Source organism: Zeus faber (genome assembly GCF_960531495.2).
Source record: "Zeus faber genome assembly, chromosome: 13".
In the NCBI taxonomy this organism is placed as follows: Eukaryota; Metazoa; Chordata; class Actinopteri; order Zeiformes; family Zeidae; genus Zeus; species Zeus faber.
In genome coordinates this window covers 3,887,171-3,902,516 of record NC_137198.1, presented here as the reverse complement: position 1 = coordinate 3,902,516, position 15,346 = coordinate 3,887,171, and the positions used below count along the sequence as shown (strand labels likewise).

At 46.7% G+C, this 15,346-nt stretch overlaps 1 protein-coding gene across 1 annotated transcript; it reads right to left on the bottom strand.

Moving 5' to 3' along the window:
* Positions 1–4,575: 4,575 nt before the first annotated feature.
* atg14 (autophagy related 14) lies at positions 4,576–14,442 on the bottom strand. The gene is made up of 11 exons (XM_080012135.1): positions 13,926–14,442; positions 13,409–13,471; positions 13,252–13,294; positions 12,067–12,148; positions 11,669–11,906; positions 10,249–10,478; positions 9,939–10,056; positions 9,664–9,754; positions 6,830–6,915; positions 5,984–6,158; positions 4,576–5,123 (listed from the first exon to the last, which is right to left on the bottom strand). The coding sequence occupies exons 1-11, from the start codon at positions 14,192–14,194 to the stop codon at positions 4,995–4,997; spliced, it is 1,524 nt and encodes a 507-aa protein (XP_079868261.1). The 5' UTR covers positions 14,195–14,442; the 3' UTR covers positions 4,576–4,994.
* Between the last annotated feature and the right edge of the window lie 904 nt (positions 14,443–15,346).

Genomic DNA, 15,346 nt, shown 5'->3' with positions numbered 1-15,346 from the left:
TCGATGCATCGGAGCCCCAGGACAGACCGCACCACCTCCTGGGCGGAGCAGATCGGGGGGGTGGTGTGGGACCTGGTGGCCCGCCTGGAGGCCCGCTGCCCCCCCGTGCTCCCCTCCCGCCCGCAGGGGGGGGGCGGCGGTGCTCCCGCCGCCAGGGCTGAGCCCGCCCCAGGGGAACTGTTCTTCCCCCGGGGCCCCCTCCCCGTGCGGGACGTGACCTCTGACCCCAGCAGGCAGGAAGTGCAGCCCGTGGCCCCGCCCCCCTGCAGGTCACATGACTTCCTGCAAACCCGTCACAGAATCCAGCTGCTGCTGGAGCCCCCCCCCCTACCTGATCCTGCTGCCCCACCACGTCCTGCTCGCCGTGCTCTCCTTCCTGCCCACCAGGAGCCTGGCTGCGCTCAAATGTAGCTGCCGCTACTTCCTGTCGGTGGTGGAGACGTTTGGGGTGCGGCCCGCCGACTCTCTCTGGGTCAGCGACCCCCGGTACCGTGACGACCCCTGCAAGCAGTGCAAGCGGCGGTACCACCGCGGCGACGCCTCGCTGTGCCGCTGGCACCACAAGCCCTACTGCCAGGCACTGCCCTACGGCCCCGGGTTCTGGATGTGCTGCCACGGGGCCCGCAGGGACACGCCCGGCTGCAACATGGGCCTCCACGACAACCGCTGGGTACCACAGTTCCACAGCTCCGTGTCGACGCACCGCAGGGGCCGAGGGGCTGAGGAGGAGGAGGAGGGGGAGGAGGACGGGGGCCGTGCCTTTTCCACGCCGTGAAGCGCGTCGGTCCGGTGGGTTTCCAGCTCCGCCCACCAAACGCCTGATGTCACGCCCCCGTGCTGCTGTCCAGGAGAAGCTGGTGGCCAGGGTTCCTCTCCTGACGCGCTGTAGGTCGGCTCGCTTGCAGCGACGTTCGGATTTATCTCCAAACATCCCATGATATCCACACAGTGTGGCTTTAGGACGTCCCAGTGTGTTGCCATGGTGACGCCAGGCTGTTTGAGGTGGTTCTGGAGCCCCCTGGTGGTTCGGCTGATAAGTACTTTTCTACTCCTGCACCTTGTTTGTGTTTACACTTGTACATAAATCAGAGTTTATATTATAAGCAGAAGTCTGTCTGTCTGTCTGTCTGTCTGTCTGTCTGTCTGCCTCTAACAGTACAGACTTGTCTGTTTTGAGTTTGACAAAAAACAAATCAGAATTTTTTATTTTTATTTTTTATTTTTTTTTGTATTTTTTGTCTGCCATGGAAAAGTAATATTTCCTGACTTTTTACAAGGTTTGAGGGTTTTCATCTCCTGGCTGTTCTGTCTCATTATTTGTTGAATAAAGGGCATCCACGTTTCACTTCCACCCGAGTCTGTCTGTTGTACAGAAAGTATCGCTACAGATCCACAACGTCTAGTCGTATTGCTACAGATCCACAACATCTAGAAGTGGTATCACTACGGATAGATGACATTGGTATTGTTTTGCGGCTGTTTTCATGTTTTTTATTCTGAATGAGCATCATTCTGATTCATTCAGAAAGATTCATTTCTCAGACATAGATATAGAAACCATAGAAATAGCCTTTGATGCCTCACTGCACTGAGCCAGATGCCATCTTGGCAGCACTGATTCAAAACAAATAAACAAAACATATACAAATATATATTTCCCCTTTATTTTTATATATATATATATTATTATTATTATTTTTTTGCATGCTGGACACAGAGTATTTGTTCTATTGCCTCTAGTTTGAGTTGTTCCTTTGAGATACGCTGACCAGACTGAATAAACGTCGCATGTTGCTGGGTGAGCGTCTGCCTTGACAAAGCCCGTTTGCTCTGGATGAATTATGAATGCAATTACTTTTTCCAATTCTGTTGGTTAGTGTTTTACTTATCATCTTTGAATCGCAATTAATTAGGCTTATGGGTCTACAGTATAACTGGAGGTGAGGGTTGGGTCCTTATTGGGTTTGAGCAAATCCGAAATGAGAGCAGTATTCATGTCAACCTCTCCATGCGGAGGTATGGTGGAGGTTGACTTAATCTCTGTAACCATTCTGATAAATGATGGAGATATAAGTGGCCAGAAGTGTTTATAGAATTCCACTGGGTAGCCATCGGATCCAGGTGAGTCGTTGTTGGGCATAGAGAAGAGAGCTTTCCTGAGTTCTTCTCGAGTAAGTATTTTCCCTTTATCTATTGATATATATTTATATATAAAGGGAAAACATTAACCAAACGTAAATGCTAATTCATTTTGTTATACATGGTATCAAACAGTGGAATTTATGACCTTGTTCTATAGTGTGAGAGAAAAATGCAGATGATCAATTCTTTGAATGATGTTTCACGTGTTCTGTGGAGGACAATAGCCTTTTTGTGTGTTACGTAGCTTTTAAAACACATTGCCTTGGGGTTTTAAACGAGTCCGTCAGCGCTCATATGAAGAGACACCGTTCTTTTTTGATGCTATACTGTATTGTAAAGATCAGATCACGTTCCATCGTCACTCAGCCTTGTTTGATGATAAGGGTAACCCCAGCGGGCTTGACAGAGCCTGGTGGGTTGTTTTATCGCACAGCAAGATTGTATCTGGGACCGGAGTTTGACTGTTAAATCATCAGTATGAGAGGGGATATGAGCGGGGGCCATCATCTTGTGAATGACACCTGACCAGTGGCACACAACCTTTCATGGGTTTAAAACCCTCTTCTTCAGAAGCAGGGGCAGACTGAGCAGAAGCAGCTCTGTACCTTTCTCTTTATTCTGCAGAATGAATATCTTTAATACCCTGAGTTTGTGTTCCTGTAGCGGACAGGTTAACCTCACCGGCCACGCAGTGAGAATCCTCAGCTGCAGTGTCGTCACCATGTAAAACTTTAATATTCTATTTTGATTAACATTTTAGTTATTTGCCTTTACTGTTTTGTATATGGATTTTTCTTTAAACATCATAATTAAATGTTTCTACTTGAATTTGCGTTGCTAATGGAAACGTGTTTCCCTTGTTAGTAAAGGGCTGGACCGAATGAACGCCCCCGAGGTCAGAGGTCACGGCAGGCCACGCTCATAGAAAACAGAAGAATAATTGATGATAATAATGATAATAAAAAATAAAAGTTGAGTCTGGGTTCATATTTCGAAATTCCACTTTCCCAGATTTCCAGATTTCTCCGTTGGCGTTTCAGATCATATTTGACGTCCGTTCGCTGGATGTTTATGTAAAAAGATTGGATTTGAACGCATGCAACGTACGTCACGTTCTGACTGTAACATGCTGCCAAATAATGACCCGAAGGTTGGTTCAAGGTCCTGCAGCTCAGACGGATCCACGACCACCAAACCCAGACAAGGTCAACAGGGCGTGTCCAGCCAACGCCTGTTTGGCCCACGCCCCCACACAGATCCACTGTTAAACACCTCCACCCGACCTGGACTCCAGACTGAATCACTAATATTATATTACTGTTCCCTCATCTCCTTTGCTCTCTTTTATAAATAAGAACTCGAAAATAAGTTAAAAGAAATTTCAATAATTACATTTTCACCGCGTCTGTGTAGCCTTGATTATTCTTTGTTTAGACAAGTTGAATATTTGCTTGTTACTGTGTGCAGTGCAGTGTGTAGTACTACATTGTGTGTAGTATGTAGCACTACATTGTGTGTAGTGTCTAGTACTACATTATGTGTAGTGTGTATTACTACACTGTGCATAGTGTGTAGTACTACATTGTGTGTAGTATGTAGCACTACATTGTGTGTAGTGTGTAGTACTACACTGTGCGTAGTATGTAGTACTACATTGTGTGTAGTGTCTAGTACTACATTGTGTGTAGTGTGTATTACTACACTGTGCATAGTGTGTAGTACTACATTGTGTGTAGTACTACATTGTGTATAGTGTTAGTGTATGTGTTCAACTCAAAGATGTTTCTGCTTTTTCTTTCAATCTCATACTGCTAGTACTACTAAAGTACTACTTTACTACTGCTAGTACTACTATAGTACTGCTAGTATTACTATAGTACTGCTAGTACTACTACAGTACTACTTTACTACTGTACTACTGATACTACTACTACTACTATACTACAAGTAGTACTACTGCTACTACTGATACTACTAGTAGTACTACTGATACTTCTATTACGACCATTACTGCTACTACTACTATACTCCTACTATACTACTATTACTGCAACTACTACTACTATATGACTACTACAACTATACTACTACTAGTACTACTTATACTATACCACTACTACTACATCTAGTACTACTAGTACTACTGATACTACTACTATATGACTAATACTAGTACTACTAATACTACTACTACACCACCATTACTACTACTACTACTACTACTGCTGCTACTACTAGTACTACTGATACTAGTACTACCATTACTACTACTACTACTGATACTACTACAACAACTACCATTACTCCTGCTTCTACTACTACACGACTTATATTACTGCTACTCCTACAAGTATGTGTGAGGGTGGGTTGAGAAGAAACTAGAACAAAGTTCTGAACTAAGCTGAGCCTGAATGAAGAGGTGAAGAGCGACTGTAGAGAAAGTGAATTTATTGTCAGATGCTTTTTATTGACATTTTATTTTTATTTCCTTCTTTTAAAACAAACACGTTTCAGGAAACTTAAAAATGCAGAATTTAACTTCTCTTAAACAAACCTGTGGCAGCATCTCCATGGAAACAGCCTTTTGGGACACAGATTCAGCTTCAAGTTGTCTGCTCAGTGATGGGTGTCGTCACTGTGGTAACCAGTGTTTATGAACGCTTGTTGCTACGGGCAACAGTCAGTTTGCAGTTTCATTTCCTGTCCCGGAACGGGAAGTAGTTCGCCATGCAAGGAGAAACGAAAAACATCCCTTTTTACTGTAGAGACACAGACAGACGGGTAGAGCTGGAGACCGCTCCTGTCGGAAGGTCCCATGATCCAGTCTGTCTGTCTCTCTGCCGGCCTGCCTCTCAGCGCTGTCCGGTGTAGGCTCTGAACCAGGAGGTGACGGAGGCGGCGGCGGAGGAGATCATCCCTCCCCCGGAGTTGGCTGCTGCCTGGGACACCTGCAGCACGGCGCTCTGGGAGAGATCCATGGGCTGCAGGGGGAAACAGAGCAGCAGCATGAGTAGAGAGCAACGTTCTGGTGGTACCGCTCCAGGATCTACAACTTTATTTACATTTTCACAATACAAAATACATGCAGGTTGGAATATGGTTACATGAATATATTGACTTATTTCACCCCAGCCAGGGTCATATTAGCGAAAGATAAATAAATAAGTAAACGAACGAGACAAAAAAACAACATCAGTTCATGATAACATTCCAGCAGCCAGTCAAAGAAAAAACTACCAGCTACCATTTACCAGCTTGGTCCCTCACACTGTTGGTATTTGAATTAACCACACCTACCGATCGTTCAGTCAAGAGATAAGCTTTCCAAAACAACTAATAAAAGGAGACCAGGTTTCGTTCAACTCTTCGTGATCCACGTACAGTATGTCTGAGCTTTTCTAATTTCAACATTGACGTCACCTCCTGAACCCACTGCATAAAGGATTCCAGTTCAGCAGCAGGAGTCGACGGGACAGCAGAGGCCACTGCAATTGCATTTTTTTGATGACCCAAGAGGATCTGCTCTGACTGGACTATTCCAAAAATGGCAGCGAGGGGGTTGGGATACAGTGTTATATCGCATAAAAACAATGAAAAATAAAAGATCGATGTCCAGAAGCTTCTTAGAGATTGGCAGGACCAGAACATATGACCAAGAGAGGCTGAGGTATGACGCCCCGAGGACATTCAGACAGATGGATACATTACGACAATTTATCAATGGGAAAATACAGGCGATGGAATATTTTAAATTGTATCAGATTGAGTCTTATACCGCTCTAGAATCTAGAATGTACCACTCGCAGCAGATAGAATGGACTCCTCCCGGTTCTGGTTCTACCTGGGACGGGATGTCGCAGAAGCGAGGGCTGGGGACCGTCTCCCAGTCCGTCCCCAGGTCCGTCTCCTCGTCGCTGAGCGCCTCCTCTCCGCTCTCCTCCGCCTGCCCCGCCGCCTCCGGCTCCACAAACTCCATGGACTCCTCCAGGTCGGCGCTCACCTCGAACGGGCCGGTCCTGACCGGGAGAACCAGTTAGGGGCCGGCCATCGCCTGGATGCCGCTCTCCGTTTCAATCCCTATCTGTTTACGTGGCACCTTCACTCTTCTCGCGCCGGTCAGCGAGAGAGACCGTTCTTGGTCTCACCACCCGCCCCAAATTCATAATCATTTTGTGATACTCTGTTGGAACCCGCTGACAATGTGAGTATTACCGTAAATAATGTTTATCACTCCATTGTTATTCCCTAGAGTGCAATAACTAGTGTTGTTGCACAGACTTTCTGTAATAATTAGTATTGTTATTACTGATAGTGCGCAATAAGTCCCGTATATAAACGCCATCTTGGGTATTTGACTTGTTAGGAGCTGCTGCCAGCATCTAAGTACAGAGTGATTTATTTCCTTGCTTTGAGGCTTCATGCCCACAGGTGTAACGCTACATGAGGTCATGCACTCCCTGGTCTACACTGCCACCTGGTGACCAAAGTGTCACCTTTCACTGTTTGTACTCAGTGCTTTGTTAACAAACATTAAATGTTTGTTCCATAGTTACAATACAGTTAAATAATAATGACAGATCACATTTTGTTATTACGAAGATGTTGCAACGGCTTTCTGAAAGACGATAATTAGCCAGTTGGTACCCCAGCAGTTAGCACTAACATCTATTTGACGTGGTTGTCTCACCTCCCCAGTCCCGTGTTGTCTGGAGACACCAGCAGCATGATGTTCCTGAGGGTGTGGTGCGGGTGGAGCTTCTCACTGTCCACATGCTGCAAACAAAACACCATGAGCTGTAAAGGTTCTGCTCCAAACGCCAAGTTACCATCAAGCCCTGACCTCCTGAAGTACCAGGATGTTCTCACTGTACCCAAACATGGGAGGACCACCGAGACATCCCAGCATGCATTTCAACAACAACCCGCCACAGAGAAGCAGCGTAGTGGGAGCAAAGGCAGACAGCCGCCCCCCCCGATAACAGCAGGCGGCCCCCCAGGGACCCCGTAAGGCACCTAGCGGCGCTATCCGCAACCCTGCAGGCCGCAGCACACCATAAGCCACCAGGACTCCAGCCCAGCCGGCAGGGGGTCCAGCCGGCAGGGGGCCCAGTCGACTGCCCCCCAGCCAGCCACGCCCCCACACCGACCCACCAACGAACCGCTACCCCGGAAAACCCCAGTGCTCAATCTGTGCTGTTGGCAATTCCAGCTAAAATTCCGGGGCGTGAGGGTGCGAGTCCTCCAAGCAAGTCAAACCCCAATCACTTGCACCCCTCCTGACCCTGTTCTGGTGGAGTGTTGTTCGGAGGAGGTTTGGTGTTCAAGTGTATGTGTTCTAGGCTTTTAATCTAGGGATTAAAATTTAGGGACAGACGAGAAGCAAGTCGGGGCAGGAGCGTGACAAGCAAGATCGCAGCCACCGGCCGCATCCCACCCACCATCCCGCAAGCCCTCCATGGCCCAGTTGCTGCTCTGGTTGTAACCATTTAATTATAAATTGAAGACGGTTGGCTAGATAGTAGTTTGGGGCTGCTAGCCCTCCACAGTCTTTGTTTTTCTGTAGTATTGCTCGTTTAATTTTAGTTTTTTTCCCCAATAAGATTTATTGATTATTGAGTCCAGAGTATTAAACCAATGTACTGTTGGTTGGACTGGGGTCACTGAAAATATATAGTTTACTTTTGGTAGTATATTCATTTATACATCTTGTCTATCCTACCAATTAGTGAGATGGGTACATTGTTCCATCGAATTAGGTCTTCTTTAATGGATTTGAGCAATGAAGTTAAGGGGATAACAAATCTGACAGATTGGTGAAGATATCAATACCAAGGTATCTTATGTTGCCTGTTGTGATGGTTAAGGGAAGTTTCAGGGTTACAGCCTACCAGTCCTCCCCACTGAGTGGTAAGACCGTGGTTTTAGTCCAATTTATTGGAATAGTCTGAGATAGCTGACAATTTAGATATAAGATTGCCGGTAGGTGATATTGGGTTCCATAAGTACAACAAAATATCGTCTGCATACAAACTGATTTTATGAACAGAGTTTCCTGTTTGTACGCCAATGATATTACTGTTGACAGATGGCTTCCACCGCAGGCTTAATAAAGATGGTGAATAGTAAAAGGGAGAGCGGACATCCTTGTCTTGTGCCGTGTTTTAGAGTTAAACACTGTGAAGTGTAACCATTGGTGATGACAGAAGCCAATGGAGAGTTGTACAGGATTCTGATCCACTGAATGAGTGACTCTCCAAAGCCAAATTTGTTGACGGATGAAAAGAGATTTGTCTAATTAACTCTGTCAAATGCTTCTTTGACATCTAAAGAGGTATGCTTTGAGGTGCTTGGATGCAGTTTCTTGCAGTAGACAGCAGCTGGGGTCCATCCTGGTGAGGTCGATGGGGGCCACTCCCGCTCGGGTTGGGAGAAGGGAGTGTTCCACTTCAAGTTGGTGTTCGAGGAAGACCCACTGAGTCAGCTCCGGGGGGACTTATCTCGGTTGCGCTGCCCAGCAGGAGAGCACCATAACTGGGGAGAGAGTGGAAGAAGCACCGGCACTCCTGCTCTACGATTGGCTGTTGGTGTCACATGGTTGTTTCTCTGTTGTACGATTGGCTGTTGGTTTCACATGGTTGTTTCCCTGCTCTGTATGATTGGCAGTTGGTGTCACATGGTTGTTTCTCTGCTGTACGATTTGCTGTTGGGTGTCACATGGTTGTTGCTGCTGTTCATGTCATGTTTTGTAAAACGCAGAACGAGTTACAGTTTCCTCTCAACACAGCACCGGCTCAAGCTGTCTGTCTAGATGTCGTACTTGTAAGCGGGACGAGAGACGAATCTTGATCTTATATAACTTCGGATGACGATGTCACAAAGCAGCCTGCTCTTGAAACGAACAAAATTACCAGAGTTTTTCCACTCATTTCTGTTCCAAATGTACAGGGGGGAAATAATTATTTCATCCCTCACTGATTTTTTAAGTTTGCCCACTGACAAAGAAATGAATGGTCTATAATTTTAGTGGTAATTTTTGGTAGGTTTATTATAACGGTGAGAGACAGAATATCAAAAAGAAAATCCAGAAAATCACATTAAATAAAATAAACAAATTATTTTGCATTTCATTGAGTGAAATAAGTACCTCCAATCACTGTACAATATTAACCTTGTAACTGTTAGAAAGTTAATATTCAAAAGAAATCATAACAGCCTGAAGGTTTGTCAGATTCTGACTTTATAAATTGTAATAGATATAATATATTCAAACTTTTTTTCAGAACGCATATTAGAATGTTGTTTTTGGCCAATGTTGACTATTGGTTAGATTGTGTAATGTAAGAAAAAAGGTGGGAAGTGCCGCCTGTTGGCAGCAGCAGCATGATTCCTCCGATCTCGCATATAAACTCAAAATGTCGAAAAAAATATTATTTTGATTGATTTTCCAGTCAGAATGGTGAAGCCCTATCCACACCCACCCCTGCCGGCCTGACTGGCGGTGGGCATGCACGGTGGCCGTACCTGGGAGAAGCACAGGTGCAGGATGTTGGTGTTGAGTTTGGTCAAAGCTCTGGTGAAGCGATAGCGACTCAGATTTTCACCACAGAACTCTCTGCAGACAGGAAAGAGAAACAGAAAGTGACCTCACTTCCTTTTGTGCAGAGCAGCAGGAAATGAAGCATCAAATGAAGGAACAGACCCTTCCAAAGGCCGACCCGTCTCAAACCCTTTCGTTAAAACTGCAGTTCACACTGTAGCGATGCTGTACACCTTTAGTGTGTGTGTGTGTGTCTCACCTGTTGCACAGCTTCTTGGGCAGGTTGACGTCCAGGATGTTGGACAGGATGTTAGCTAGCTGTGTAGCGTAGCACAGAGCTGCACTGATGGTGTGGGCGGGGCTTATGTGCTCCAGCTCTGGACACACACACACACACACACACACACACACACACACACACACACACACACACACACACACACACACACACACACACACACACACACACACACACACACACACACACACACACACACACACACCATTGAGAAGCAGATTCCCTGATGGACAGTGATGTGGGACAAACTAGTCCTGTTTGCCTCGCCCACCTGGCCCCTGACTGGTGCTCTTCTCCTCCACCCAGCTATAGTAGGCGGAGCAGTCCCCGTTGCTAGGCAGCGACACGTGGGGTCCGGTGATGCTGATGCTGGTGTCCCCATTGTGCTCGTCCCACACCCAGCGGCCGGACAGGTAGGTGGTGCGGCGCGCCTCCGCCAGCTCGCTGACGGTGCTACAGGTCAGAGCCTGCTCGCTGTCCACCGCTACGTCAGCAGGGTCTCTTGAGGGGGGAGGGGTTAGCACGGGGGGAAGGGGGGGTGGGTGTTACTAGGGTTGGGCGATATGTCAAAATATTCCTACCGGCAACCGTCAGCTCAACAACCGATGATTATCGAGGGGGATATTAGAGTGGATTGCGGGCCCCCTGATGCCTCTCCATGCCCTGTCTCCCTCTACATCCTTTATGGGATTATTTGGTGTTTTAAACCAGACGCAAGCCCAAGGACTTTAAGTCATTTGCCGTCTTTGCAAATAGCAAAAAAAAGGATCAAACCATGTAATTATCCCGGAGAGGTAAGAGGTGTATGTGTGTCTGCCGCGTTGTTCCTCCAACATCTGAACGGAACTGAAGCCAAACAAAGGAAGGAGCTGGAAACAGCTTTACGGTGATTTATTTCATCTTTTGGTAGATTTCTCCAGACGGGGAGAAAAAGCACCGGGCGCCATTAAAGCCACGACGCCAAACACCAGTTCCTATTCACAAAGGCTTTGAATTGCAAATTACAGGTCATTAAATTAGCAAAATAAAAGGATAGGCGGCCAAAAGAAATCACCAAAAAAACAAAAAAAACAACAAAAAAAAAAACAACAACCGACGGTGGACACCATATACAGGTACTCATCACTTAACAATCTACCTGTTTAACGACCGTTAGGACTTACAACCAGCTCTCTGACCAGTCTGTATTGTACACTGTACAATACCACAGCGCCTCATCTTATCACCCTTTATATACTATATACAGTATTTATACTATATACATCTCATCAACGTTCTCAGTCTCGTTCCCGCAGTCTGTCAGTATTCACTATCGTTAGCAATCGCCACGCCCCCTTACCGTGAAATAACACTATATACACTGTGTACCCACTATATATATTATATATACCAGCCACAGCCCCCTACCGTGAAATAACACAGGTCCCCATTTATCAACCAATCCGCTGAATGACCTGGTCCTAGGAACGGAACTCGGTCGTTAAGTGAGGAGTACCAGTAAATGTGTGTGTGTGTGTGTTTATATATATATATATATATCTATATATATATCTATATATCTATATATCTATATATATATATATATATATATATATATCACGGTTTCTACTGCTAGTTACTGTGAGTAACTAGTCAGTCTGTGGTGTAGCTGAATGGTGCTGGGTGGTGTAGGTTGTGGTAAAGCAGCAGACCTGCTGCCCTGCTTGTCCTCCTGTGTGGGGAAGATGTGGGTGCTGAGCTGCTGCACGTGCTCCCTGCGGACCTCCGCCAGCTGATGGAGGCGGCCCTGCAGCTCGCGACCCCTGCGCTCCAACAGCTCCATCAGCCGGGCGTTGTGCCGCTCGATCTTGTCGCGCTTGTCGCGGTGGCGCCCGGCGCGGCGCTGCAGCCGCCCGCTGTCCTCCTGCGAGCGCAGGCACAGCTCCTTGCCTGCAGGGGCGACGGAGAGTGGAGGTCCCAAGAGACAGGGAGGGGGCGGGGTCACAGCAGGGGGGCCAGTTTGACTATATGCAGTTTGACCATTTGAACCCTGGAGGTCCAGGGTGACAGAGCAGAGATTGGGTGGATGAAGATTCAGGAACAAACTCACCCCTCGTCACCTCCTTGTTGCCCCAGGCAACGGCCTCCGTCAGCTGCTCCATCTTCATCCTGCACGACATGATCTTCCACTTCTGAGGACACAGTACAGCGGTCATCACACTGCAACTAGTTATCAATAACTAGTTACAATGCACTGACTCTACACTGTAGTAATTGCACAGGAACTAGTTACTAACCAGGAAGCTACGACACCGTAGTTACTACACTGGAACTTTTTACTACACAGAAACTCGTTACTACACAGGAAGTTACTACACTGAAACTGGTTAATACATTGGAGGAAGTTACTACACTGTAGTTACTACATTGGAACTGGTTACTACGCTGTAACTAGTTATTACACTGGAAAAAGTTACTATCCTGGAAAAAGTTACTACACTTGAACTATTTACGACACTGGAGTTACTACACCGGAACTAGTAACTACACTGGAACTAGTTACTACACAGGAACTATTTACTACACTGTAGTAACTTAAGTGGAACTAGTTACTACACTGTAGTTACTACACTGGAACTATTTAGTACACAGTGGTTACCAAACTGGAACTGGTTACTACAGTGGAAGTTCTTACTACACTAGAACTGTTTACTACACTGCAGTTACTAAACAGGAACTAGTTACTACACTGGAACTAGTTACTACACTGTAGTTACTTTAGTGGAACTAGTTACTACACTGTAGTTACTTTAGTGGAACTAGTTACTACACTGTAGTTACTTAAGTGGAACTAGTTACTACACTGTAGTTACTTAAGTGGAACTATTTACTAAACTGGAACTAGTTACTACACAGTGGTTACCATCTGGAACTGGTTACTGCAGTGGAACTTGTTACTACACTAGAACTATTTACTACACTGCTGTTACTTAACTGGAGCTATTTACTACGCCATAGTTACCACACTGGAACTGGTTACTACAGTGGAACTCGTTCTACACTGGAACTATTTACTACACTGTGGGTACTAAACTGGAACTGGTTACTAGACTGGAACTCGTTACCACATTGTAACAATTTACTAGACTGGAACTAGTTACTACACTGTAGTTACTGTACTGGAACTGGTTACTACATTAGAACTATTTACTACACTGTAGTTACTACACTCAAACCAGTTAGTACACTGGAACAAGTTACTACACTGGAGTTACTAAAGTCCACTAGTTATTACCATCTGGTCGGCCTGCAGCTTCCTGTCCAGAGCTCTGATCACCCTGCAGGAGGAATAAGTACTTTTAACACTTCAAGTACTTTTCCACTCTGTGTACTACAGCCCTGAGACTGGCTGGTTAATATTGTGTAGTACTGAATGTAGTACTGCATCTTACTGCTGTTGCAGTTCTTCCTTCTCTTCTTTTGCTGCTTTTAGTCGTTCCAGTTTCTCAGTGAATCTGAAGAGTGAAGCAAAAGATCAGCGATGGAAACCCCACCATGAAAAACAGAGCAGACTCTGAAAAATCTAGAGCAGACCCCTGAAAGCCTAGAGCAGACCTCGAGCAGACCTCGGAAAACAGAGCAGACCCCCGAAATCATTGAGCATATCCCCGAAAACATAGAGCAGACCAAGTAAAAACCTAGAGTAGACCCCTGAAAATTTAGAGCAGACCCCAGAAAACCTTGAGCAGACCCTAAAAAACATAAACGAGGTCCCGGGAAATCTAAAGCAGACCCTGGAGCTGAACTTGTTTCACTTTAACAAGTCACTCTGAACCAAATACAAAAACCAATAACTAATATCAAACCGATATCAAAAAGATATTAAACTAATAAACATAGAATTATGAGGAGTCGCTCCATCCGTCTGTCTCGGTGTCCGGGTCCCTCCGTCACCGGGACCACACGCACCTTTCGGGGTTCCTTCCGTCGAAGTAGCCGAAGTCTCCCGCTTGGATGCAGCGTGCGCAGGTCAGCCTCCGTCGGGCAGTGCTGCAGAGCGGACACCGCTCCACCGCCACGTAGAGGCCCTCCGCGTCGTCCACGGACTCCAGCATGGGGCCCCCCGGGGCGGCGGGGTTCACATGCAGGTGGTGGGAGCAGAGCGGCGGCCGGCCGCCGGGCTGCGGGCCGCTCGGAGCCCCGGATGGACGCGCTTCTCCGGCCGCTGGGGACGCCATGCAAGCCTGATGCTAAGCTAACAGACAAGCCTGGTGGTGAGCCAACAGATAGCCTGTTGCTGAGCTAACCGAGAGCCTGGTGGTGAGCTAACACATAGCCTGTTGCTAAGCGAACAGACAGCCGGCACTCCAGCGGCTCGCTGCGTCCTCCTGCCGGGCCGCTGCGTCCTCCTGCCGGGCCGCTGCGTCCTCCTGCCGGGCCGCTGCGTCGGTTCTCTGACGCTTGTCGAAAACGGGCAGTTCCAGTGTTGTTGATCCGAGGAACTGGAAACTGCGCATGCGCTGCTCTCCGACCAGCTGACAGTTTGTTTACGTAGTGACGTCAGAATGACGCAACAGCGTCGGGTTGTGATACGTGACATTACATCTAATCATTTATCAGACGCTTTTGTCCAAAGCGACCTACATGGGAGACTAACATTCAAGCTACAGTGCAACAAAAACATTAGTGTAACAATAAATAAATACTGCTAAGTAGTGCTAAGTAATTGTAAGTTAGGAGTGGAGGAGCTCTCTAAAGAGCTGGCTCTTCAAGTGCTTCTTAAAGACAGAGGGAGGCCCCAGCTCTGGTGGGTTTTGGCAGCTCCTTCCACCAACGTGGAACTACAAATGAGAAGAGCCTGGATTGCCGTGGTTGTGCAGCCGGCAGAGCCAGGCGACGCTCATATGACGAAGGCAGCATCCGGGGGGTAACGTGCTCTTACAAGAGCATTGAAGTAAGTGGGAGCATTCCCAGTAATCACTCTGTAGGCCAGCATCAGAGACTTGAACTTGATGCCAGCGGCTACAGGTAACCAAGCGGCTACAGGTAACCAGTGGAGCTGGATAAGCAACGGAGTAACGTGTGCCCTCTTTGGCTGGTTGAGCAGCAGTGGCACCGCCGCATTCTGTATCATCTGTGATGATTAGAAAGAGGAAGCAAATGAAAGAACAGTTCCATGTGTTAGTTCATCTTCCTTTTAGAATCTGATGTAAAATTATGCAGTTTTTCCACTAACGTGTCATCACACTTACCACCATTTCGTTCCCTTTCCATGTGACCATATAAGGTCATGTTATTTACTCTAATAGTGCTGTGGCTTACGAACATAACCATCTTTATTGAAATGTCAAACTTGTGTCACAAAGCAATGTTCCGCTTTTACACCTTTT

Coding starts and splice junctions, on each gene's coding strand:
- atg14 (XM_080012135.1), bottom strand. CDS start 14,194: ATGGCGTCCCCAGCGGCCGGAGAAGCGCGTCCATCCGGGGCTCCGAGC. Junction 13,472..13,925: donor GACGGAAGGAACCCCGAAAG/GTGCGTGTGGTC, acceptor TTCACTCTTCAG/ATTCACTGAGAAACTGGAAC. Junction 6,916..9,663: donor TGCACCTGTGCTTCTCCCAG/GTACGGCCACCG, acceptor TTTTGTTTGCAG/CATGTGGACAGTGAGAAGCT.